At 44.8% G+C, this 27,858-nt stretch overlaps 1 protein-coding gene across 2 annotated transcripts in view; it reads left to right on the top strand.

Moving 5' to 3' along the window:
• The window catches only part of TAFA4 (TAFA chemokine like family member 4), a 109,019-nt gene that overhangs the window by 31,896 nt on the left and 49,265 nt on the right, over positions 1–27,858 (top strand). For both annotated transcript variants that reach the window (XM_050957585.1, XM_050957586.1), the window contains exons 2-3: positions 5,372–5,507; positions 9,648–9,763. In XM_050957585.1, coding sequence (XP_050813542.1) covers positions 5,428–5,507; positions 9,648–9,763 — 196 coding nt within the window. In that variant the 5' untranslated portion in view covers positions 5,372–5,427. The remainder of the gene's footprint in view (positions 1–5,371; positions 5,508–9,647; positions 9,764–27,858) is intronic.

Below are 27,858 nucleotides of genomic sequence, written 5' to 3'. Positions count from 1 at the left end.
CAGGACTAAAATCTTGGAATTTCTTTTAACATAATCAGGTGAGAGATTTTTTTTTCCTATTCTCTTTCTCTTATTGACATGAAGCAGCTTGTCTCAGCGCCGTGATTGGATTGTGACAATCCCGTCCCCACAAACAACCCCATTCTTTCAAGAAGTTTTGAATCCAGATAGCATGGGGAAGCCTTGAATTATGCTAGTGGCAGTGTCATCGGTCTTTCTCTATCTAGTGACTGCAAATTGGAATAATCCATACTTTGTTTTTCTTTAATCAGTAAAGTAAACACAGAGCAGGTTACAATAAAAATTGTATTTGCTTCTAGACAAACCTTCAGGATATATAAAATAAAGATAGTAAATTTGAGTAGGAAACAGGTATGACCTAAAAACTAAGTAGTATAGTGTTGTATTGATTTCTGAAAGGGCAATGTAAAAATAACTGTCTAATCTGAAATGGACAGACATGTATTGGACACAAAACATGTCAGTCATTCTCTCTTGTATTTAAAAAAAAATCCTTGAATTTCTTTTTAAATAAAGCTTTGAGATGTTGTTTTTTCTTCACTCATATTTATAAAAGAAATTTATTAATAAAGACAACAGATCTTTGTCTTCAGATGCCACTAAAATCTTGTTTTGAACAGAGTTGCTATATTGTATGGATGCAGGCACATGCTAATACTCTCCATGTTGGTCAAACAAGGGAGAGGAAGAAAATGATTCATTTGTAGCTTGTTATCCTGATATTACTTTAAGTCCAAGGATTTCTCTGTTTTTTCTCTCTGCAAACTGAACAGGAAAAGATAAGCATTGCAAACCAGGGTTTCTTGCTCCGAGCATCAGCCAGTGAAAGGCACCTGCTAACATGCTTTAATGACCCCAGAGATGCTATGCCCTCCAAAGGAAGGGTGTAATTTTGTATTTCTTAAAAGCAAATTTCTAATTGTTCCCATTGCATAGCAAAATAACAAAATTGGTGGTAGAAAATAAGAAAAGGTCATTTTGATCACTCAGTAGGCAAAGAGCCCATTATTATGAGCACTGACAAATTACACTGTGTGTCATATTTCTGATAGTGGAAGGTCAAGTTGAGCCCGGGGTAGGAGAGAGAACAAATATAAACAATAAAAGCAAAGGGACTTGAATTTTTATGAGATGAAATTTTCAGCTCATTATTTTATGGAACACATGTCAATAAAGCTATTAGAGTTTCTCTGCAGAACAATTTCTTGAAAATGCAGTTTCTGGAAAAACACACACTTATCAGCATGAGATCTGGTGACTGTCAGCGACTAGTCCTGATAGCAGACCTGGCGAATAATGTGATCCATTGTCAAAATGCAACTATATGTGATCCTGCGGAACCTCTGTTCTTTAGATCCAGGGTGACACTACTAATTCAAACTGGGAATGTGCAAGGTTGTCATAATTGCAACTTGGTTTCAGTAAATGGAGGGTGCTTACTTCCCACCCATCTCTTACCACTCCCCAACCTGAAACTGAACCAGGGTAGGGGTGTGGACATGTGATGCTGTTTCTGAACAGCTGGGATTTCGCCAGATGTGGAAATGCCGGAGTTCTCGTGGTATTTCTGTTTCAACTGGACACCAAATGCACCAGAAAATTTTCCAAGAAAGCCTTTTTAATGAGATTTCCAGCCCAATTCTGCAGGCACCAGTGGTTTGGGTAATTCCTGAAATGCATCTGAACGTGTGGGGCTCCAGAAGCCCAGGGAGAATTCCCCCTGTACTGGGGAAGTCTTTTCTGCATCCTGCACCGGCCCCACCCACATTGTAAGCGGGAGGAGCGGGCATGACAATGGGTGGGCGGGGAGGTGGCCCAGCAGAATGGAGCTCTGTTATGCCTGCATATAAGTAGTGATGCTCCATGCAGCTGTAATCTTGCACTGGGGCCAGGTGGCTGAGGAACAGGGAGAGAACAAATGGCTCTCTGCAATGCTTAGGTGGGATGGCAAATCTGCCCCTTGGTGTTTACCTGATGGAATAAAAGACTGAAGTCAAAGGGCCTGATCCAAACCTTATTGGCAGGACAGGAACAAACAATGCAACTAGAGCTTCCCCTGAGATAGTGCTTGGGGTGTGCTACAGACCGCCGGGATCGGATTGGGATATGGATAGAGACCTCTTTAATGTCTTTAATGAAGTAAACACAAAGGGGAATTGTGTGATTATGGGGGACTTCAACTTCCCGGATATAGACTGGAGGACGAGTACTTGCACGAACAATAGGGGTCAGATTTTTCTGGATGTGATAGCGGATGGATTTCTTCATCAAGTAGTTGAAGCACCTACGAGAGGGGATGCCATTTTAGACTTGGTGTTGGTGAGCAGTGAGGACCTCGTAGAAGAAATGGTGGTAGGGGACAACCTTGGTTCGAGTGATCATGAGCTGATTCAGTTCAAACTAGATGGAAGGATAAACAAATGTAGATCTGCGATTAGGGTTTTTGACTTCTCAAGGGCTAATTTTAAAGAGTTAAGGAAATTAGTTAGGGAAGTGGATTGGACGGAGGAATTAGTGGATTTAAATGTGGAGGAGGCCTGGAATTACTTTAAGTCGCAGCTGCGGAGACTGTCGGAAGCCTGCATCCCGAGAAAGGGGAAAAGAACCATGGGCAGGAGTTGCAGGCCAAACTGGATGAGCAAGCAACTCAGAGAGGGGATTAGACAAAAGCAGAAAGCTTACAGGGAGTGGAAGGAAGGCAGGATCAGTAAAGAAAGCTACCTTGCTGAGGTCAGAACATGTAGGGATAAAGTGAGGAAGGCTAAAAGCCGCATTGAACTGGAACTTGCGAAGGGAATCAAAACCAATAGTAAAAGGTTCTACAGCCACATAAATAAGAAGAAAACAAAGAAAGAAGAAGTGGGGCCGCTATACACTGAGGATGGAATGGAGGTTAAGGATAACCTAGGCATGGCCCAGCATCTAAACAAGTACTTTGCCTCGGTTTTTAATAAGACTAGTGAGGAACCTTGCGATGATGGAGGGATGATAAACGGGAATGTGGATATGGAAGTGGATATTACTGCAACTGAGGTAGAGGCCGTACTTGAACAACTTGATGGGTCGAAGTCGGAGGGCCCGGATAATCTCCACCCGAGGATATTAAAGGAACTGGCGCGTGAAATTGCGAGCCCGTTAGCGAGAATTTTTAAGCAATCGATTATCTCGGGTGTTGTGCCGTATGACTGGAGGATTGCTAATGTAGTTCCTATTTTTAAGAAAGGGAATAAGAGTGATCCGGGTAATTATAGGCCTGTTAGCTTGACGTCTGTAGTATGTAAGGTCTTGGAAAAAATTTTAAGGGAGAAAGTAGTTAAGGACATAGAGGTCAATGGTAATTGGGACGAATTGCAACATGGATTTACTAAAGGTAGATCGTGCCAAACCAATCTGATCTCCTTCTTTGAGAAGGTGACGGATTACTTAGATAAAGGAAATGCGGTAGATATAATTTACCTAGATTTCAGTAAGGCGTTCGACACGGTTCCGCACGGGGAGCTGTTAGTTAAATTGGAAAAGCTGGGAGTGAATATGAAAGTTGTAAGGTGGATAAGGAACTGGTTAAAGGGGAGACTCCAGAGGGTCGTATTGAAAGGTGAACTGTCGGACTGGAAGGAGGTCACCAGTGGAGTCCCTCAAGGATCGGTTTTGGGACCGATCTTATTTAACCTTTTTATTACTGACCTTGGCACAAAGAGCGGGAATGTGCTAATAAAGTTCGCGGATGACACGAAGCTGGGGGGTATTGCTAACACGGAGAAGGACAGGGATACTATTCAAGAAGATCTGAACCACCTTGTAAACTGGAGTAATAGGAATAGGATGAAATACAACAGTGAAAAGTGCAAGGTCATGCATTTAGGAATTAATAATAAGAATTTTGGATATACGTTGGGGGCGCATCAGTTGGAAGCGACGGAGGAGGAGAAGGACCTTGGGGTACTGGTTGATAGCAGGATGACTATGAGTCGCCAATGTGATACGGCTGTTAAAAAAGCAAATGCGATTTTGGGATGCATCAGGCGGGGTATTTCCTGCAAGGATAAGGAGGTGTTAGTACCGTTGTATACGGCGTTGGTGAGACCCCATCTGGAATACTGTGTGCAGTTCTGGTGTCCCATGTTCAAGAAGGATGAATTCAAACTGGAACAGGTTCAGAGACGGGCTACGAGGATGATCCGAGGAATGGAAAAACTGCCTTATGAAAGGAGACTCAAAGAGCTTGGCTTGTTTAGCCTGGCCAAAAGAAGGCTGAGGGGGGATATGCTCGCACTATATAAATATATCAAGGGGGTTAACGTTAGGGAGGGAGAGGAATTATTTAAGCTTAGTACTAATGTAGCCACGAGGACGAATGGGTATAAACTGGATATTAGGAAGTTTAGACTTGAAATTAGACGAAGGTTTCTGACCATTAGGGGAGTGAAGTTCTGGAATAGCCTTCCGAGGGAAGTAGTAGGGGCAAAAGACTTTCCTGGCTTTAAGACAAAGCTTGATAAGTATATGGAGGGGATGTTATGATAGGATCGTTAATTTGGGCAATTGATCTTGAATTACCACCAGACAGGTCTGCTCAGTGGTCTGCGGGGAGATGTTGCATGCGATGGGTACTGAGTTGCTGCGGAGAACTCCTTCTTGGGTGCTGGCTGGTGACTCTTGCCCACATGCTCAGGGTTTAGCTGATCGCCATATTTGGGGTCGGGAAGGAATTTTCCTCCAGGGCGGATTGGCAGGTGCCCTGGAGGTTTTTCGCCTTCCCCTGCAGCGTGGGGCACGGGTCGCTTGCTGGTGGTGTCTCTGCAGCTTGAGGTCTTCAAACCATTTTTGAGGATTTCAATAACTCGGTCCTGGGATAGGAGTTGTATAAAATTGGATGGGTGGGCTTCTGTGGCCTGCCTTGTGCAGGAGGTCAGACTAGATGATCAGATTGGTCCCTTCTGACCTATGAGTCTATGAGTCTATGAGTTTCATGTGATCATGGGATGATAATGCCATTCCTAGGTCCCAGTAGGGTATGGAGCCATTCTCAATCCCTAGAACTTGCTTAGTGGCTGGGCAGCCTTATGGATATAAGTCACTACATATATGATCAAATACTGTATTCACCACATTTATTATTTTTGAATGGAATGATCTCTGCATAGAGTTAATCCAATGATCTTTCAAAACTGCCTTGTGATGTTTTCTCTGTATACTTGAAAACAGTTTAACTAGCTCTCCAATACTTTGCTGCCTTGTGACACTCATTGCACTGTAGATGGCACTGTAAAACAATGATTTTGTTGACAGAAATCTATTAAACATCACCATTGCAAACTCTAATTGCTGTTTAATCTGGTTTCCTCTGCAGGTCCCCAGAGCAAAGGAAAATTTCTGAAATGCAGAAATGCTTGTTTGTAGCTGCAAATGGGAATTTGGAATAACTGTGAAAATCGCACTGAAATAATTGTGTTTGACTGGAACAAAATTCTTGCAAAGTCCCCAAGGTAAGACAACTTTTTATCTTTGGAATTGGCAATGAAGATTTGCCATTCTGGTTAGCAGTAATGTCCATTTGAATCTGTCCGAGGGAACAGGCGAATGAATGTGTGCAAATATAATATTTCTGAGAGTGTTATCCTGCTGATATCACCTGCTGCTAAATGTGGGGAAATGCTCACCTCCTATCACATAGTGTCCATCTAACTTCAGTTTTCTCTCTCTTTTAAAAGAAAAACATTGCTGTCTTTACACTAGTGAGTTGTAGACACCACCTTAATCATTTTCTTCTTCATGCAAAGGTTGTAGTGCTTTAACTACACAGTTATAGTTAAATTGGTACAACACCTCCTAGTGTCAATGCATTTATACCAGTATAAAGGTGCTTTCTATTGGTACAGCTGTTTCTATATGATAATAGGAATAAGCTATTCTGGTATACGGTGTCTTTAATACCAGTATAATTGCATCCATAATACGGGTTGTACCAGCACAACTATATTAGTAAAAGATGAACTCCCTAAACAAAATAGTTATACTTGTACAAAAACTATGGCCTGGGCTACACTAGCAGGGGGTTTGAACTAAGATACACAACTTCAGCTATGCTATTCGCGTAGCTGAAGTTGAAGTATCTTAGTTCGACTTACCTGGCCGTCCTCATGGCAGCGAGTTGACTGCCACAGCTCCCCCGTTGACTCCACTTACTCCTCCTGCCGAGGTGGAGTACGGGTGTCGATTAGTGTATCGATTTATCGCATCCAGATGAGACGTGATAAATCGATCCCTGATACATCGAACGCTAGCCGCTGATCTGGCAGGTGGTATAGACATACCCTATGTGTAGGCCAGGCCTTAGTGAATGAGTTTGTCTAATATTGGTCCTGCTAGTGAAGGCAGGGGCTGGACTCGATAATCTTTCAAGGTCCCTTCCAGTTCTAGGTGATAGGTATATCTCCAATTATTATTATTTATTATGAGAGGGCCTTGAACTGAAATCCTGGATTCACTCCTCTGACCATATTCATGTCTACAGCCCAGGCTCCTCCCTATAGATCAGTACGTTTAAGAACTGTTGCCTTTTTTAGAGGACAATTGCACGATACCATGGGAAGCAAACTGCTCCTCCCTGCACTGCCGAAAATGTGGCAGGTTGCTGGGGTCAGATTTTCAGCAGAGTCCAGCTCTCCTAATTGGAGCCAGATTTTTAAAAGAGCTCAACTTCCATTTAAGCACCTAAATAAGGGCTAGATTTTCAAAAACGCTCAGCACCCGGCAGCTTCTATTGAGAACAATGGAGAATTGGCCTCCTCCCTCAGTGAGAACAAAGGGAGCTGCTGGGCCCAGAGCACTTTTGAACATTATTTAGCTGTCCAAGCGAGGTATTAAAATTTTTCAAAAATCTGCCTCCTTGTGCCCAATTTTCAGATGTTGGAGGCTCCCCTTAACTTTGCCTGGAGTTGTGGAGGCCCAGCAGTTCTGAAAATCAGGCTCCAAATGTTTAAATTCTAAAGGTCTAACTCTGCTTTTAATTTCACTGCTGTGTATCTAAAGGAACACCACTGGCTTCAGTAGCGTTCCTTCAGATTTACACCAGGGAAACTGAGGTCTGAATTGGGTTCGCAGCAGATAGTTTGGTCTGTTTCCAACATTTATGCTCAGAACAATTGAATGATGTTGATGACAAGAATAACAGCATATATCCAAGCTGCATATTTTATGTGCATTACTAAACTCCGTGTTAATCATGGGCTCCAGATCGTGCATTCAGGGGCATGTGAAGCAAGGGAAGTATTAAGGTGAAATTCTGCTCTCGGTTAGGCCGTGATTCCCCTTTGAAGACAATGGGGATAAATGAGAGGAGGATCTGGCCCATAGTCATCTTGGCAGAGGTAAACAGATTCCAAAGCCTAGCTGGGTAGGTTACTATTATTTTTTTTCCCCCTGATTGCCATAGACTTCAACCAGGACCAGGCCCTAGCCGAAAACATTGATAGTCCCACTTACAACAGATTCACTTTAATGGAGTTGCTGGATTTCGGACTGGTTTAAATGAGAGGTGACTCGAGCTGAGACTGATCTGCTGAAATGGAGCTCCTCCAAGTTAACAGCTGGCCCAGTCCTGAATGAGTTCCTCATGTGGAGTGCTTCCAGCGCATGGCCCAATGTGAACCTCCATTTTGCGGGTCTGATCCTCATTTACACCAAGACTCCTTTACACCATTGTAAGAGTGTAAAAGGGGCTTAGTGTAAATGGGATTCAGGCCCTGTGTGTTTTCCCCCATTACAGCTTTGTTTGCACTGCATAATCACACACCAGCTTCTAGAGGCAGGTAGTTGCTTGTGATAGGCAGATATCTCTTTTCCTTTAAAGAAGATTTAAAAATCTTGTCTGGCTGCTTTAAGTACAGCACTATTTTCTCAAATCAATAGACACCATTTACTTTTTAAATAGTCACCGTACAACAAAGATGCTTTATAAAATAAATTTACAGGGAGAGGAAGACACTGCAAGGACAGCTGAACATGTGCCAGTGTTGCTGTTTTCTTCACCAATGTATTTTTTTCCTCAATCATAAGATAATGGGTGTTGCTAAAATATATTTACAACAGGATCTTAGCCTGATAATTTGTGATATTACAAAGTGCTCCTGTGAGCTGTTTGGGCAGTACCAATATTGCCACTAATGAACAAGCGGAGAAGGAAAGTACTTTATAATGCAGGAAAGGAAAGAGAGGCAAGCCGTTCTAGATGAGAAAACATGAGATCTGGTTTTTGATGGTGTATGTATTTTAAATGTTTTTAAAATCAAATGGAAATGCTTCCTGAAGCCGTTACAGTAGAGGTGAACATTTTGTGAGGTTTCCTCTTTATATTTTTTGTAAACGTTCAGAATGTTCACCCACTTGCACGATCTGATTAGCCTAACAGTTTGAGGTACTTCATAATCAAGCAAGCGAGCTCCCTTGCAATTGCATCGGGAAAGCTGAACTGAAATCTGCAACAACAACAACAACAAAAAAAATAAAAAAATGCCATATAGTTTTGTTTTTGTTCGTTTTTTGGTATCAGTAAGAATGCTCAAGGTAGACTTTTCCAAATCCTAGCATGCTGGTTAACTGCAGATCAGGAGTCGCTGCTATGAAAACAGTATTTAGTTCAAATTTATGCACATCCATAAACTATTTTTATTTGAGACTTTCTTGCGTACAGCATTTGCTGAAAAGATGGAATCTAAGGGTACAAGTGCAAAGCGCACTCTTGGGTACTTTGTATAAATAATACATCATCATAATTCAATTTAAGAAAATGATCACATTACCTTTCCACATGATGAATGCTACTGTGGAAGCCATGGCAGAGGAACGAAAGCCGAGAAGACCTGAGCTCTAACACTGCCTTCCACTGGGCCTGATTCTGCCACCCTTACGTGGCAATGTTTCTTACTCCTCTAATAGTCCCATTGATTTCCACGGAATGAGCTGTGGAATGGAATGAGTTGCTACTCAGCATGAATGAGAATACGGGAATCTGCCCTTTATATTGCAGCAGTGCTGGGAGGAGCAGTTCCCCAACCTTGATGTGGTAGGCAATGCTCGCAAAGCAGATTGCGGCCAGATTTCCACCCGGGCTCAGCCCCCAGCAGCCCCCATTATTCTCGGTGCTGAGCCGTTGTAAAAACTTAGGTGCCTAAACAGGAGCTGAGCTTTGTTTTGAAAATCTGTCCTGAAAATTATTAGAGGGATTTTCCTGTTCTGTTGCTGAATCTGACCTGGGTCCAGTTTAAGACCCTTACCCGCTCAAAGTAAGATTCAGTCTGTATATATTTAAATTGAATGTTGCTTTGAGTATGTGAACGTGCAAGGGTCTTACTTTTAAACCTCAGATTCACAGAACCTAATGAAGTCACATAAGAACATGCATGGGTGTGTCAATCACCACTGCAGCGCTTCTAATTATGAACCACAGTTGGCAAGGAATTGATCCCAGCCCAAGTGTGAATTTGATTTTTGTCAGTATTACCTGGTAATAAACCATTTCAGTCACTCGTCAGCCTCTTTTCAGCTTTCCTCTTTTTAGCAGCATTTTTACACTGTTCCCTAGTTATATTGTTCTTTCACTCAGCTGCTTTCTTTTCTGCCTACAGGATGAGATTCTGTGCCAAATCGATGCTTCTATCTCACTGGCTCTTTCTGGTCTATGTGTTAATGGTGTGCTGTAAATTGTTGTCCGCCTCTAGCCACCATCCCCGAGGGCACACAGGTAGGAGCTTTTAAACTCATTACATGCCACTGAGACCAATTAATAACACTTGCAGAATGTTAGAGTCCACTTTTTAGCCATGGATAATTGATGAAGCTGTTGACAATGGTTATAATCAGTGTGAAAGGTTAAAATAACAGCGAAAAGAAGAGTTGTAATTTTATGCAGTGCCGTTCACAAGGCAGTTTTGGAGCAATTTCACAGCTGCTAGGATTTTTGGTACTTGTTCTTATCCTTTTCCTTTTCTTTTTTAAATCTTAACCAGTTGTACATATAGTTTCTGTTCTGAAACATAGCTTTAACTTCTTCTTCCTGTTAATGTAGGCCCTTATTAATGGAAAGATTCCCATTGGATCAGGCCCTTAGTGCTACCCGAGTCAGTCCTTCCATTAAATTACCCATACCCTTCTTGTTAAATTAATCCTTACTGTATATTAGCCATTTCTCTAGCATGGATGTTGAGGCAAACAGTGAAAAGATATGATTGAATCAGAAGAGGAAGTTGCTTTCTTGAGATGTTAGATGGTAGCACTCTTCTCTCTAGATGAGAACCTCAAGTCTGGCTCAAGCCTGATGCCCAGACTTGGACTCATTCCCAGTGCTAACACGAGGGTGACCAGACAGCAAGTGTGAAAATCGGGACAGGGGGTTGGGAGGTAATAGGAGTCTATATAAGAAAAAGCCCCAAATATCAGGAGTGTCCCTATAAAATCGGGACATCTGGTCACCCTAGCTAACTCTGCTGTTCAGTACTAGAAAGCAGAGCTTCATTTGTTAGAGGTTCTATCTTTCAGGTGAAACAATATGTTGATGTTCTACCTTGCCTCTTCCCGTGACTTGTCCAGGTGAAAGCTAAAGGATCCCTATGGTCTTGCCAAACTATTTAAAACAAGTTCCATCAACCGGGGTCCCATATGAACTCCGTACAGCTGCTGTATTTGTTGACATGCTCATGCTAATCAGCATTGTTGCATCTTGAAGAGTTGCACAAAGCACTAACTTGGATTTGTACTATAAATAACGAACATTCAGCCGCCACTCAGTTATCACTTGGGGCTCTCCAACATTGTGAATCATCTTTATCAGGCTGCTATGTGTTACCTGGCACTGCTTTTGCAACTTGAAAACATTGAGCACACTGATTGATTCATGAGCTATTGCAATTTAACCTTTCTGTTGTACAGAAAAGGTCTCAGGCTCACTTTGATGCTTTGAGTAGTAGGATTTATGGGAAATTAAACAGCAAAGAAACGGTAAACATTAGTTATTTTAGGACAGATATTTGCTGGGGAAAACTGACATAGCTCCAGTCACATCAGTAGGAATGAACTGATTTATACTAGCTGAAGCTGTGGCCTAATATTTATAGTTTGATGTAAATCTGATCTGAAACGGAAGTGATAGCTTAGTACATGTGCTGGAGGAGCTTGGTTGCTGCTGCTTGCACCAGCTGATAGATGACATTCTAATTAGGTAAGATACACTGTAAAACGTTCTGCACATGGCTAAAAAGTTTCAGCACTACTCCAGTTAATTGAACATCAGAGGATGATCTAGTGCTACCCTTGTCTCCTAGATAGTCCTTTTCTTCCTCCGTGGAAATGGCCCGAGTCACACCTTACAGGGGAAAGATTGGTTACAGACAATTGCATGTTGACCGAGGAAGGATTGGATGCAGACAATTGAGCGAGGCCCTTCCTGAAAACGGTCATTCCTGAGCAGCGGGTTCCTGATCTGACACCATAGTTGGATTTTCTTTCTTGAATGCAACAAAATTAGCAGTTGGAAAACACGCTTCTATAGACGTTGTCATTCAACCAAGAATTCAATCACAGCCTTGTAAAAATTAGTTTTTTCATGCCTTTTAAACTGCACTTTACATACAATCCCAAGGGAAATATCTGTGACAGGAAGAGAACATCTATTATGTGTATGCATGATGGGTGTTTATGAAACAGTGCAAATGATGGTATTCTTTTCACTTTACATGTCAGAATACTTAATTGCATATTCTGAGTTGACAAAAAAACTCTCTGTATCAAGCAGCTATTGTAGAGTTTAAGCAACCTACTTGAAAATTGCGTAAATCTGCTTAAGTAGATCACTCCTAGGTAGATCCAAGACACATACAACTAATAGACTCTTAAACTTTTGCTTCTTATGATAAATTAGGCCAAAATCTGTGGTGCGTACTCAGGCAGAGCTCCCATTCAACTGGAATTTGACCTTTGTTTTATATAAAGTTGTATATTTAAGTGATTAAACTTATCTCTTAGTACAGAATTAATGACCCAGTTCTTGGGTGGAGATCTAGGAAAACATCTCCTGCTGTCAGCATGTCGCTTTCAAAGTGGCTGGGAGAAAGTGTTAACCCTGGAGGCACTCAGAGGACGTAAGAACAAATTCAAACTTTCATCTCAATGCAGAAATCTTCCTTCCTCCCTCAGTCAAACAGCTGCAGTGTGTCGTTGACATGGGGAGATAAGAAATATGTCTCACTACTAGTGACATTACAATGGAAATCTGAGCCAACATTAAAATGGCACTGTTTTGCTTATTAACTGGACACCATCAGTGTTTTGTGTTCAGGTTCACTGTTCACCAGGAATGATCAACGATGAGAGACTCACAGATTAGACCTTCCTTCCCCACATTCTGCTCCCAAAGAACTTTTCTTTAGTTTCAGCAACTTCTGAGGAGTTTGTACCTTCTCCCTCCAGCCCCAAAACAGCACCAGTGTTTTTTAGAAGTGATAGTGTAAGAGGAACCTTTTGCAAGTAGGTAGTAATGTTCACAGTATCCCTTTAACAATAGTCTCACTTTAACAGGAGTCCATAGAGCTTGGTCTTGGTAGACTCCAAGAAGGAGAGGTTGCACACATTCTGATAAATGCTTATGCCCACTAAACAGGTAGCAATACAACATGTTCATAGTATCCCCTAGGGGTCTAGCTTTTCAAAAGAGACTAGTGGTTTGGGGTGCCCAGTTTGAAATACCTTAAAAGGGCCTGATTTTCAGAAAGTGCTGAGCTTCCACCGCTGAAAATCAGGCCCCTTAAGGTATCTCAAGTCCCCAAAGCACTGATCACTTGTGAAAACATAGATCCAAATACCAGTATTATTACTAAGGAAGTTGATTAACCCCTAATGCCAGGGGCTGGTAGGATTCAAACTGGAAAACCCCGATAGTTTTTTTTCTCTTTTAAGACCCTGATGCAAGGAGAGACTCCCATTGATCTCACTGGTGTTGGTCTGGGCCATAAAGAATACAAAGTTCTGCAGCTGTTTCACCAATACAGCTCTTGCAGGAGTGACTCTGCTGATTGCTGGCTTCTGATGGACGGAATGCTGTCAAAGTGGAGGTGCCCTGAAACATCTTGTCTGAGAGAAAGGATGTAGACACTACAGTAATACAAAGACTAGAAAAGCTAAGGGTTAATCTTTGCACTTTCTGTACTACCCCACTTCTCTGTCTCCCTTTGTTTTGCAAAACATCCTTCGCTGCTGGAAGGCAGCAACACAGAACAGACTGTCAAGATACAGTGCATTCAAACTTGAGATCTGAGATCCTGATCTTGACCCCAGTATAGAGGCTTGGGCTCATTTGTAATTAAAATAGTGTAATCTGGTTGACATACATTTCGAAAACGTGCTTTAAAACAGAGATAAATAAGCACTGAACAGGAAGAAATATCATTCCTATACTGTGCTGGAATGGGGTGGGGCCACTTTTAGTACAAGTAAAGTCTCATTTCCATCTTTGTTTAGCGGTCATAGATGACAAGTTAGGATGTGTAGAATAAATATTTTTTCAGGTAACAGCTAATTTATAGGCAAGATTTGCAGGTCAATTATTTGTTTATTTTTTTGTGTGCTGCCTCTGTCACAAGCCAACTGAGTAGGTTTGGCTTTCTTCACGCTATGCCTTATTCCTTTGCTACGGTAGCTACCTGAAATGCTCCCAACCTGGGTCTGTTTGCAAGTGGTTGGATACTGTGACTAAATAATACTTGACTGGGTAAGAACAAGCCAAATGCATGTATTTAATACCCATTTAGAATCTATTGGGTTGTGAATGCCAGAGAGAAGGGTTCATAGTTTGAGCCACTTGTTAGGAACAGGGTCACCTGCCACTGCTGCTTCTGCAAAGCTGTTTTGTAATTTGTTGCAGTAATCAATTTGTAAGCACCTAGAGGAGAATAGGGTTATAAGGAATAGCCACACAGATTTGGTAAGAAGAGGACCCAGTGGACCTAGACCATCCCTGAATGACATAATTTTTAGTAGCACTCTCGTTGGATAGTTTATATCCCCCAAACAAGCCTCCCGAAAGTAGTTGTTGGGCTGGATTCTCCACTCTGTTACACTTGTTTCACACCTTTGTGGCTTGCCTTTCCTGCCCTGCACCATGGCTAGGAATAACTGCAGCCTCTGTATTCAGGACGGGCAAAGGGACTGCTATGTCTGTTCACCCCACCCCACAAGAGGGGAAAGGGCTGCGGTTCTTCTTCCATCTCTTTCTCTCCCCCCCCGCCACACCTACTCCCACCCCCCCAAAATTGGATTTTTGGAATGACAGGTGACTGGATACTGGTTTGGTTACAGAATGTGAAAGAGATTTTGTCTAGAGATGGATCAGGATCAGACCCACAGATCTGGGCAAGGAGGATGTGTGACTTTGAATCTGGATCCAAGTTTTGCAAAGGGCCCTATTTATAATGCACCAAACCAAATCCTTGTTATTTAGAACAGGGTGAAAATCTGACTGAATCTTGCTGCTTTGCCCCAGCTCCTATATTGGGTTTGAATCTGCTCAGCTCTTTGTGATTTTAAACAAGAACTTGACTGTTGGCCTGGATGCCTCGCTACCACTGCATAGATGCAGTACAACACAGGGGAAGGCAGCGGTTGGTAGGGATAAGTTGGTGCCTTGCTGGATCCCTGGTCAATGACATACTGGGGTGCTCAGGGCCTCCTGGTTCTTGCCATCACATGAAGGGATGGTCAGAATCACAGGCATCAACTTTTTTCTGCACTGGTAGGTGCTTGCGTCCCCGGCCCCGCTTCCACTTCACCCTTGCCCCAAAGTCCCCGCCCTAACTCCATACCTCCCTGCCCCATTGGACCCCCCGCAAATCCCCACCCGGCCCTGCCTCCTCCCGCAAGCGCGCTGCATTCCTCCTCCTCCACTCTCCCTCCTAAGCTTGGCGCGCGAAACAGGGGTTTCGCAGTGCAAGTGCTGAGAGAGAGGGGGGAGAAGCAGGATGCAGTGGCGCGCTCAGGGAGGAGACGGAGGTGAGTTGTGGCGGGGCATGGCACTGCCGGTGGGTGCAGAGCACCTGTCAATTTTTCCCCATGGGTGCTCCAGCCCCGGAGCACCCACGGAGTCCATGCCTATGGTAAGAATGACTTCTGCACCTTAGATAGAGTTCACTCCCTCTCAAGAGTCTGCTATTGAGTACTCAGGGTACTGACCTTTCAGCTATGGAAGTGTGGTACATGCACGGCTCTGCAGGTTGGGGAGTGGGCTCAAGAGTGGAAAGCAGTGGCTCAGAATGATGATGTGGATGAAAACCCTCCTATATTGTCAGTTCCAACCCTCTTACTTGGTGACATCCCCTCAGAGGGCAACAGAAAAATCCGTGCTTTGAAGCCCACAACCTTCTCTAGCGACTCCTTAAAGCAGCGCCCTGCTCTGTATGGTTTACATAAGAACCACGATTTATAGTGAATGCAAGGGCCACCTTTCATTTGCAAACTCTGACGGGGCAGGATTGCACCCATATTGATGACCATTTTCCGGGATTCCACCACTGTTCTACTGTGCATTCTTTAAGCGATGCTTGAATAGGGAAGACAGATCTATGTACCGGCTCGGTTTGTATAAAAACAATCTTAATGAATAATACAGGAGTGCATTTCACATCGAAAACAAAGACTTTCCCTGCTGCTGCTCTCCCTCCTTGCTTGCTGGGCTTAGGGAAAGAAGTGTCTTTTTCAAACATGCTTTCCCTCGCCCCTTCTCACAGTGCTTTCCTGGGCGTTGTTAGCTCCGCCTAGCAGTGGGACCATCAAATTAAGTCCATCGTCCGCCATCTGGGGAAATCTCCTGTCATTTATTGTGTGCAAGTGTTGTATGTGTATGGGCAGGAAGTGAAGAGTTACCGTTGGTGGACTTGCAGACTGTCTGCAGCACCAGAAGAGAATGTTTGGAAAATCCTATCTTTAATGGACCCTTTTTCCAGGGTTGCCCAGAGGATTCAGGGGACATGGGGCAAAGCGGGGCTGTGGTGCTTGTACTCAGCCGGCGGCGGTCCAGGTCTTCGGCATTTCGGCGGTGGGGGGCCCTTCAGTCGCTCCTGGTCTTCGGTAGCACTGAACGCCCCCCCACCGCCGAAGACACGGAGCGATTGAAGGGCCCCCTGCCGCCAAAATGCTGCCGAAGACCTGGACTGCTGCTGGGCCAGGGCTTGCGGGGCCTGGGGCAAATTGCCCCACTTGCCCCCACCCCGGGCGGCTCTGCCTCTTTCTGTTCCACAAACGAAAGCTGAAGAAACTGTCATCAGCCTGGCAAAAGCTAGTGAAATACACCAGTAAAGTATGTACTGTCCCTGGACAAGAGTTCACCAGGGCTCGACCCTCTCCAGGGTGGAGGGGAGCCACGCCTGCTCACTACACACCGAGGGGTCTGGGAAAATAGTCCGGCTGGGATCTCCCTCGGTAGCCCTTGCGGTAGTCGGCTGCACTGTGGTTATGTCTGGCCCCGGCTTCCCTGCCGGGTCAGGAGGCTCAGGCCCTCAGGCAGGGCTGAGCCGTAACAACAGTTATGAGCCCGGCCCTAGGTCAGGGCAGGGCAACAAACACTGGGTCAGGAGGCTCAGGCCCTCAGGCAGGGCTGAGCAGTAATGATAGGCTTTGGCCTCCTCAGGCCAGGGAGAAGGGGAGTCTGCCACCTCGGAGTTGGGTGGCAGGGGGGACGCAGGCCCTTCCACTCCATTGCGTCCCAGCCCTGAAGATGCGCTGCTTAGTCAGTGGGGATCCTGGCTGCAACACACTGACATAGGCTCCGGTAATGCTGCAGCCAGCCTGGGGTCAGCTGCCCCCAGGCTACTTCCGTACTCCCCCCGGACCCTACTGGGTCCTGACGTCGGCTTCTGCAGGGTCCAGGAGCATGGGCTGGTTGGCAGCTCCAGCAGCTCCTCCGGGTAGCGGGTGCCGGGTAGCGGGCGCCGGGGTAGCTCCGGCAGCTCCTCTGGGTGGCGGGCGCTGGGTAACTCCGGCAGCTCCTCCGGGTAGCGGGCGCCGGGGTAGCTCCGGCAGCTCCTCCGGGTAGCGGGCGCCGGGGTAGCTCCGGCAGCTCCTCCGGGTAGCGGGCGTGGGGTAGCTCCAGCAGCTCCTCCGGGTAGCGGGCGCCGGGTAACTCCGGCAGCTCCTCTGGGTGGCGGGCGCTGGGTAACTCCGGCAGCTCCTCTGGGTGGCGGGCGCTGGGTAACTCCGGCAGCTCCTCTGGGTGGCGGGCACTGGGTAGCTCCGGCAGCTCCTCTGGGTGGCGGGCGCTGGGTAACTCCGGCAGCTCCTCCGGGTAGCGGGCGCTGGGTAACTCCGGCAGCTCCTCTGGGTGGCGGGCGCCGGGGTAGCTCCGGCAGCTCCTCCGGGTGGCGGGCGCCGGGGTAGCTCCGGCAGCTCCTCTGGGTGGCGGGCGCCAGGTAGCTCCGGCAGCTCCTCTGGGTGGCGGGCGCCGGGTAGCTCCGGCAGCTCCTCTGGGTGGCGGGCGCTGGGTAACTCCAGCAGCTCCTCCGGGTAGCAGGCGCTGGGTAGCTCTGGCCAGTCTGGGCGGCTGCCTTGGGCCACAGGAGCCTCCCAGTCTCGAGCTCCCCTCGGGACGTCTGCTCTCTCCGGCGGCTGGGGCCCTACTGAGCGCTGAGGACCGGCCTTTATAGTTCCGGGTCGCCGCCTGACCTTTTGAGGGGTGGGCTCAGAGCTCCCTAGCTCCGCCCACTCTGACCTCCGGCTGGGCTCTTTCTCCTCTGGGGCGGAGGGGAGCCACACTGCCTCACTACAGTCCCCCTCTCTAGTAGTTAGTTGAGTACAGGATAACAGCCTACGGCTGACAGCCTAACTGCTGTGAGGAGTTAATGGGTGTGTGTGTGTGTGTTGTGGTGGGGAAATATTACATAAGTAAAGTGGGGTATGGTATTGGGAATCTGATCAGAAGCAGGGACAAGAGTAGTGTAGCAGCACAGTAAGAGGCTGAGAGTGAAGTGTGTGTGTGTGTGTGTGTGTGTGTGTGTGTGTGTGTGTGTGTGTCAGGGACTGGATGATGGTGGGGTAGATTAGGGAGCCGAGTGGCAGCCTGCAGAACAAATGAAATCTTTGTAACCAGAAGGGCAAAAAACAGAAAGGGTCATTCCTTAGGTACAAAACTGCAAGTTGTGTTTCAGTGCATACGTCTAACAGTGTTTGCTATGCCAAGATTCCTTCTCGTTCCTATGAAATTGGAATGTCATTGTCACTAAAACTGAAATTTAAATTTATCTTCCTAGTAAGATCAGTGAGGGACGTTCTCCTCTCTTGATCACATTTTTGTTTCAGACTTTCTTGCTGCAGACTCAAGACAACGGTTCAGCGCAGTCACGGCTTTTCACAGCCATGAGGACTGTCAACTTCATGGGTGAAATCCTGCTCTTGTTGAAGTCAGTGGCAAAACTCTCATTTGACTTCACTGGCGCCTGGACTTCACCCTGTGTGTTTGTTTGAACAACACCTTAGATTCCAAAAAATGCAGCCATGCAATGCAATGCAATGCAATGCCACCAATAATGCAGATTTCTGGCAAGAACCCTACTGCTTAGCTGATCAAGGCTGTATATTTTGCAATGCTTCTCTGAGTTGGTGACCAGAGAGGCCACTAAAAGCAATGCCCGAAACAGCTGAATGCTGCTACAAGTTTGCTAGGTCTCGGAGTGGCTGATAAGACCCTGTGCAGTGCCTGTGGTTTTCCAGCAGTGAGGTTGCAGGTGAAACTCAACATCAGAGATAGAAAATGTAGCTTCTATCTTCACTGTTCTTTTCTTTCCCCTTTTGTGTGTGTGTGTCTTGTTTTATCTTCCAGGAAACGGAATGAGACTTTAACAATATGAGCTCCAGCTCATCCCAGCTCACTTCTCCTTTCCCCAGAAAGGACAGGAATTACCATCTCAAAACCTTCCAAGCTGGAGGTGCTTTAGTCAAAGCGTACATGCCAGCAGCCTTTCAGTTCCACCAGAGGGCCCTGCAATGCTAAAAACCAGCTCTGATAATACAGACTAGCAGACAGGCAGGAGGCTCTGTCTAATGATCTAAGTCATAACTGTGCATTTTACTAATTAGAATTGTGAGCCCTTTGTATTTCCATGAGTCAGACATAGTTAGTGCACAATATGCTTTAGCCCTTTGTTCCACTTAGCTCCTCCTATGTCTTAATGTTTTATTCAGTGTTGTTTGTGTTTTATTACACTGCTACCAAATAGAAATGTAGCCACAATGTGAAGTCCTGGCTCTCTAAGTACTAAGGTGCGAAAGGAAACTCCATTTAACAATAGGATCCCTTTACAAAGACAGAGTTCTCTGCTGGAAATTTTTTTTATGAGCAGAAATGGGAGGAAAAAACCTTGTTCCTATTTTCTGTAGTGTTTATTCATTTTAAATAACAATAGGCGCTTAGTACACGTAGGCTAGAGTTTGACAAAGACTTCACTTTGGATGCGTGGGTGTGCTACCACTAGGGAGTAATTCAACATTAATTTGGTCTTTTTATAATGTGAAATATAGCCTCTGGTGTAGTTTTCCACAAATGTGCACTTTCGCGTTGTGGAATGTGATTGTATGTGAATAGACTTGTGTATTGTTGGGAGCCAGAAGAAATTACAGATTAACTGATTAATGCGTAGCTTTTGCATATCGTGTTTCAGGATCCGAAAAAAACCCAAACCTGTTCTTTCTCAAAGGAAGGGAGGCGTTCTGAATGACTGAATCTCATTTAACATACAAATGGCCAATGACAGTGTATCAGTCTGTGTAGCACGAGGCTGAAATCATGCTCTTTCCCACAATATCAAGGTGACCTTCTTCTAAAGCCGTTGGGAAAAGCTTGTGAAAATACAGACTTATTTTATTCATTTTCCATTGACAGCGTCATTTTTTATAAGTGAGCTATCTGCAATAAATGATACAGCCTCACATCTCATTGACCAAAGTCCTAACCAAGCAGGGTTGTTTCCTCTTTGCCTGATCTATTTTTTATAACCTTTACAGCTTTTTCCTTTTAAAAAAAACCCAAAAACTCAAAAACAGCAGGCTCATGCAAATATGAAGGGGATGTAAGCAGTTTCTTCTGTTGCACTAGAAGGCTGGTGTGGCTGGAGCCTGGACCTGCTTGATAAGTTAAATCTTCGGCCAGAATGGAAAGGAAGCTCATCTTCAGCATTCATCTGAATGAACTGAGCATGGTAGCAATGAAACATGATGGGGAGCAGGTTTTACTTCGTGGATGGTGGTTGGCACCCGTGACACCCTTGTGAGGTGTGCCGCTGGAGTCACCCAGTCATTAATGTGCCCAGTATTTCTAGTGAAGACAGTTCTGGGGAGGGAGGAAGGTTTGGGGGCCTTGGACTGGAACTCAGACAATTCCGATTTGATTCCTGGCTCTGCTACAGGCTTCCCAGGTGACCTGTTGTTTTATTTTAATTTGACCCAAAAGGTCAAAAGTTTTAACATGACCCTGCACTGTCCAGCATTAAATCAAGGTTCAGGGTTTGATATACTGAGACCTCAGGTCTGCTTAGTACCATAGCAAAAATACCATTTATTAAAGATACAGAAAAGATGGAAAAAGCATTGACGCATTTCAAATATAAAGTATGAATTTAGGCTTTTGTTTAAACCACATCCTAGGTTTCCTTTCCCTTTAACTGGAGAGAGGTTTTGTAAGGAAAAATGGCTTGACAGTCTTTGAGATGGTAATTCCTGTCCTTTCTGGGGAAAGGAGAAGTGAGTTGGGATGAGCTGGAGCTCATATTGTTGAAGTCTGATTCCGCTTCCTGGAAGATAAAACAAGACACACACACAAAGGGGGAAAGAAAATAACAGTGAAGATAGAAGCTACATTTTCTATCTCTGGTATTGAGTGTCACCTGCAACCTCACGGCTGGAAAACCACAGGCACTACATAGAATCTCATCAGCCACTCCGAGACCTGGCAAACTTCTACCAGCATTGGGCTGTTTTGGACATTCCTTTTAGTGGCCTCTCTGGTCACCGACTCAGAGAAGCATTGCAAAATATACAGCCTTGATCAGCTAAGCCAGTCTTTGATTAGACTGAAGGCCAAAGGAGAAGGATAGGAAAGAGACGAAATAAGATGGAGAAGGAAAAGGACACACACACACACACACACACACACACACACACACACACACACACACACACTCTCTCTCTCTCTTCCCCCAGGAATAGAGAGTAGCTAGTCTCTACTCAGTCCTTGGCTTCTCGGTGGAAAGGAGAGTGAATCTGTAGGGCAGATCTCTTCAGTGCTGACCACGTTATGGGGTGAAGAGAGAAGCTTTGTATTGCCAGTGCCCATGTTGCAGCTCTTCTGTGGATAGAGGACTTCACCCTCCAGAGCTGTCTGTCTGACACCTCTCGCTGAAGTTCGTACAACCCAGAATATTTGGGACAACACCACGCAGCAGAAAAAGTTAGATTTTACAATACGACCTTTACTGATGAGGGGACCAGTCATTGTTATGGAATTTGTAGCAGAGGTGCCAACTTTCTAATATGTCAGGGGGTGCTCGACCCCGGCTCTGCCCAGGCCCCACCCCCACTCCACCTGCCTCTTCCTGCCCCTGCTCCACCCCACCCCATTCCATCCCCTCTCCTGAGTGTGCCCCCACCCTCACTTCTCCCCCTCCCTCCTGCATGCCATGGAACAGCTGATCGCAGTGTGCGGGAGGTGCTGGGGGAGAGGGAGGAGCTCATCAGGGGGGTTGCCAGTGGGTGCTCAGCCCAGAGCACCCACAGAGTTGGCGCCTATGACTCGTAGTGCAGTGTTCTGCAAATCACTGCTGTGTGGAAGGATGGAAATCGCTGTGGAGCGCCTGATTTGGGTACCAATACTCATGAGTAGCACTTACATGCGTAGCCCACTGGATATTGAATAAGGGCCTTAGAATGAACTTCAATTTCAAGTGGCACTTAAGTGTTGCATAGGCCTTGTGCGGCACAGGGATGAATTTCCCCCTTAACAAATACTAGCCTATAGTCTGATCCAAAATCCATGGAAATCAATAAGACTCTTTCCACTGACTTCAGTGGGCTTGGATCAGGCTCTTTGCAACTGTCTGAATATTTCTAGCCCTGACATCTATTTCTGTAAACCAAAGAATACCTAATTGATAGCGGGTGAAGCTGTCAACAGATTTCCTTGGCATTTTGCTTTTGGTCAAAGAGCCTCTCCCAAGTGCTGCTTTTAGAAGTGAAATGCAGCTGTCCGTTTTTAGTTTGCTGCAGTAATCTTGCATTCTTTCAGAAAAGTGACAACCCCTGGAGGACAGTGGATTCTAAATGGGGAGATTAAGCATGTATTGTTGGGTTCAGCAGGGTAATCTTCTCATCAGACTGGAAATGATATCCATCAGCACAAGAATGGATGCCACACTCAACATTCATTATCTTCCTGGATAGCAATCTTTAACAGTACTCGCTAGGAAAAAAAAAATTATGAGCAGGCAACTAACTCCAGGATCAACATTTCTATTACCTGGTATCTGACACATCTTCCTTTGGGGATTTCCACTTTCATTTTCCTGCAGGGGCATCATCCACATATCAGTGGATCCAATGATGTCCATTGCTGTCATGGTTATATTAGAATTTTAAGAAAGAGTTGTCTGAGAAGTAGGGGGAAGATTTTCTTGAGTTTTTATGTACCTTTTGCATTATTTCATCAGCATCTCTCCCCATAATCCTAAAGGCTGCCTTCTCAAAGGGCAGCAGGAGACCTCATAAGAGCTATGGAAATACATATCCTGCTTTTATTTTTTGCTTTGAGTGATGACGAAAGTCACTAGTATATAAAGTAGGTCACAGGTAAGGCTTCTGGTATGGAATGGCTCAATCCTCATCGTAAGGTATTTTCATTATGTTTTTGCATTTGATTTTGTCTCCTGTTATGTTTGCTTGAAGACCCGCTTGGCAAAAATCATCTTATTTAAAAGACTTAATGTAACCTTTTGCACATGAAGATGATCAGCTAACAGCACGGACTCAAAGCCTGCATTGTGCAAACTCCCATATGCCATCTACTCCACCTACACCCTTGCTAATGTAGTCTCACGCATCTCAAGGGAAGCTCTGTGGTGAGTTTCTGACATGCTCAAAGGTTGGACAATGGTGAGACTGGGAACCCCATTTTCAGTTCTGCACTGAAGTGACAGGCCTAGTGCATCTCTTAGATTCGGAATATTTTTGCAGCCTAAATATCCCCCCCCAATAACTCAAGTCCCTTTTTTTCAGAAGAATATTGGCTCAGCTATGTCTAGCTTTTCACAGGATGTAGAGAGCACAATGAGCCTTCCTCATGCCTCCTGCCCCGGGCAGTGGCTGGAGGCAGCGTAAAGAAATGAACACGAGGACTCAGGCTCCAATGTTAGCCTCCCCAGAAAGAGCCCAGCTACATCCTTGCCCTTCCTAGTGCCAGGTGTTGCTGAAGAGCCAGAAATCGAGTCCTACGAGGTCTTTGTTGGATGTCAGACAGTGGCAGATACAATTGAACCTACTGCAGGACACCTTTGAAAGAGCAAAGACCTTGCCTCTTGTAAATCAGCCCCCGCTTTGTACACCCATTCCCCACTGTTTTACAATGTCACACACACACACACACACAGAAGGTGTTGTGGCTTTCTTTGTTCCCTTGAAAGATGTCCTCTGCAAAGTCCAGTTGGTACACTAGACACCATCTGAAAACACAGGAGTGTTTGGACTCGTGTGATTACAGTTCACATGAACAGTAACTTTGGGAACATTCTGATTTGTGCTTTTTTAAATGATAGAGTAAATGTCACCAATGGAGGTGATGGGTTTCCTTCGAAAACTTGACATTTTTGAAGTGGTGGGGCCCTCTTCAGATGAGATGCACCATATATCCTCACTGGCATTTGTTGTCCTTTTCAGATACCTTTCTCCCTCCTCCCCCTCCAAAAAAACCAAACCAAAACAAAAAAACCAAAAAACAAACAAACAAAAAAACCTACTTCTTTTTGAGAATTAAAGAAATAAAAAGGCAGAGACTAATTTGGCATAGTGCAACTGACATCACATTGCACCAGTGATTTACACTAGCTGAGTATCTGGCCCAAAGTGTGTGTACCTAGATATGGATGTATCTTTCTGTTGCTAATTCATCTAGCTGTAACAAAAGAATTCAAATTATTCAGAGAGTTTCTCATCCCAACTGTTGTGGCTGTACAGAGTGGAACCTGCTGGCTTCAGAGTCTGTTCTATTTGGAGTTGGTGTTGCTAGATTTCTGAAAGTTCACATTGCCCGGAGTGATTGTTCCTTTCAATATTTTTTCAACATTTCTAAGACTATCTTGCTTAAAAAAACAATATCTTGATTTGTGCTGGAAGTTTCCTTTTAGAGATTTCCCCAGCGTGGCTGCATGTCAGGATGAGCTGTCTGAGTTTGGGAATGCCCTCTCTTTTGGAGATTTTAATGACTTCCTTGCATTGTGCTCACCTCTTTGATTTTTATCATTTCATGGAACTGGGCAAAGAAGAGAGAGAGAGAGTACTGTAATTTTTACCAGCCTGCCCCCATGCTATGTTTCTGTGTCTGAACTACAGAAGAAAGTAGTTGTGCGGTATTTCTGTTGGTAATACCATGACAGGGGTGTGATTTTTTTTTCTTATTTCCATTGGAAATGCAAAAAAAAGCCCCCAAAGGCAGACATTCTGTTGAAACAGTGTGAAAATGCTGGCATCAGCAAAATGCAGTTTACTCCAAGTGATGCCTCAGTCCCCAAATGAAGAGCCAAGATAATTAGTCTGCAACATATGAATAACTCCGCTATGCTGGTGTCAAGAAACATCCCTTTTATCTGACTGAATTGCATCGTAGTTTGTGCCAAACTAAACAGAGATCTATAGTTTACTATGAAAGCATGCCCTCCTCCAGTGGGAAGACTCTACCTAAATAGCGGAACAGTGACTATAGGTGGGACAAAAACCAGAAGCATTTATCCAACTCCCACAAAATGTGAGGATTTGGATTAGCTGGGACCTGGATCAGAACCAGACCTGGTTTTGGTTTTGCAAAACCAGTCCATTTTTTTGTCCATTTCTAGCAGTGACCGTATTAGGCAGCATAAAGTGCAGGGGCTACAGTACTTCACAGACTGAAACATGGGCTTCTTGACACATTTTCTAAGTTTCAAAACAGTGTTCTGAACTGAAGAAAATAAAATGCAACACATACATGCACCCACCATTGGAGGATGAGCTCCCAGGCCAACATTTAGCCATGAATGCCTAAAGTACAGCACCATATTTAGGCTCCTAATAAATGGGTTGACATTCAGAGGTGCTGAGCACTCAGTGGCTCCTAATGGACTAGATTTAGGTGCTCAGTACCTTTTGAGAATCAGACCACTTATTTCAGTGCCTAGGGATGGTACTGCCTAAATGCTCAGTTCTAGAGAGAAACATTTGGGGTGGCATATTCAGCTTGGCCCCAATCATGCAAAATGCTTAGTATTCCTTGTTTACAATGTAAACGCTCCTTGGAGCCCCAGTCCTGGACTGGGATCCCATTTTGTTATGTGCCGTTCAAACACAGAAACAAAAAGTTGTCCTTACTCCAAAGAGCTTACAATCTAAGGATGTGTGTGCAGCACAGACATCTGCTGGCATAGCAACGTCGGTCCAGGATGTGAAGAGGTATGATCCCTACTAACACAGCTGTGCTGGTAAAAAGTCCCCAGTGCAGTTATACCAACTTACTTTTGCCAGTATAGTTTGTTTCACTTGGGGATGGTGGAAAAAGCTTATTCTGGTAGAAGTGGTAGGAACACTTTTCTGATAATGCCATACCGGTAAAATGTTCCTGTTTTAAACATGATCTGAGTAAACACTTGTGTTTGTATCAGTCAAACTTCAACAAGACTTTAAAGTGGAAACCTCTTTACCAAGCTGCTGCTGCACCCTCTGTAACTCTCACTTTACCTCCTCAACTCCTCCCCTCCTTATTTTTAGTTTGCCTTGTCTTGGACTTTGCAGCTTAGCTCGTGTTTATGCAACGTGCATAGACTGATTGCTTAAATAACATCACCAAACTAGTTTTTGATAGCTCCAGTGCACTTTCCTGGCTAGCTGCTCCAAAGCTGTACAAAATTCCAGACTGACAAATGATTGGTAAGTGCTGACTGAAATTATTTTCAATATTTCCTTGGCCTCAGTCCATTAGCTAAGTTGGCCAAAAGGCCATGAACAGAAATGGCATTCTTGAAATATTAGCATTTTGCAGTGAATGCTAACTATTTGATGTTTACAGTCGACTACATTTTGCTCACTGTATTTTATCATGGAATGTGACAGGGGGACTCTGAGACAAGAGTTTTGTGACCTAGTAAATAGTATTAGCAAGGTTATTTTATGCCCGATCAAGGAAAAACTGGATTGTGAAATGGTGAAATCAAGCCGGGAACAGACAACAGGGTAGGGGAGGAGAAAACCAACAACATGTTTTTGGTGCGGCTCTAGCAGATGGTTGTGGTAAGAAAGCGGACATCACTAATTTCCCTGATAATACCATCTTCATTAAGGGCCAGACTATGGTTTGCCCAGGATGGGAGTGTGTGGGAGAGAAGGAAGCAAAGTGGCTCAGCTTCTCTTACTCTTCCGTTGCTGGGATAGGCACAGCTGCTGAGATTCTACACCTTGTGCAGAGGGCCTCTACAAGGCCATCCGTCACTTAAGCCCCATTCACAATAGTACTGAAAGGGTGCTTGTGCTGGCCCCCTGCAGAGGGGTGATTTCATCCTCATGCCTGTCAGCATTGCTCCTCATTACTGCCCACAGCAGAGCAAGCCAGCTCCAGAAGAGCAGGGCAGAGGCGGGGCCGTGATCCAGACTGCCCACCTTACCGCCCAGCAGAAATGTTAGTTAGTGCCCACTGTACCCCTTCAAGTGCAACACTGTGGCCAAAAGGGCTAATGAGATCCTTGAATGAATGACCAGAAGAATCTCAAGTGGGAACAGAGGTAATTTTACCTCTGTCTTTTGTATCTGTGGTGCAACCGCTGCTGAAATGCTGTGTTCAGTTCTAGTGTCCTCAGCTCAAGATGGGTGTTGATAAATTGGTGAGGGTTCAGAGAAGAGCCATGAGAATGATTGGAAAACATGCCTTAGAGTGATAGACTCAAGAATCTATTTAGTTTAACAAAGAGACGGTTAAGGGATGACTTGGGCACAGTCTATAAGTACCTGCATGGGGAGCAAATATTTGATAATGGACTTTTCAATCTAGCAGAGAAAGCATGATCCAATGGCTTGAAGTTGAAGCCAGACAAAATCAGAATGGAGATAAAGTGTAAATTTTTAACTGAGAGGGTAATTAATGATTGGACCAATTTACCAAGGGGCATGGTGGATTCTCTGTTACTGGCCATTTTAAAATCAAGATTGGATGTTTTTCTAAAAGATCTGTGCTGGGAATTATTGTGAGGGCGTCTTATGGTCTGTGTCATATAAGAAGTCAGAGTAGAAAATCACAATGGTCCTTGGTGGCCTTGGCATCTATTAATCTATGAAAGGTGAGCATATTGCCTCCCAGAGCACCTTCAGGGGCAGTGCAGTTCCCCACTGCTCCTAATGCAGGAGTCAGTGCCTTAAAATTGGGTCCGAAAGCAGAGTTAGGTTCAATTAGATTCTGGTTCAGATGCTCTAAAAAAGCCAATAATCTGTTTTTAAGTCTGACACCCTTCTTTGCTTTGGCCGGGGAATGGGAGGCAAGTTTACAGGAGAAGGTATTTTCTGTCCATGGTGGTAGATATTGTAGTG

This window comes from Gopherus flavomarginatus, chromosome 6, assembly GCF_025201925.1.
Source record: "Gopherus flavomarginatus isolate rGopFla2 chromosome 6, rGopFla2.mat.asm, whole genome shotgun sequence".
In the NCBI taxonomy this organism is placed as follows: Eukaryota; Metazoa; Chordata; order Testudines; family Testudinidae; genus Gopherus; species Gopherus flavomarginatus.
This window is presented reverse-complemented; position numbering and strand designations above follow the sequence as displayed.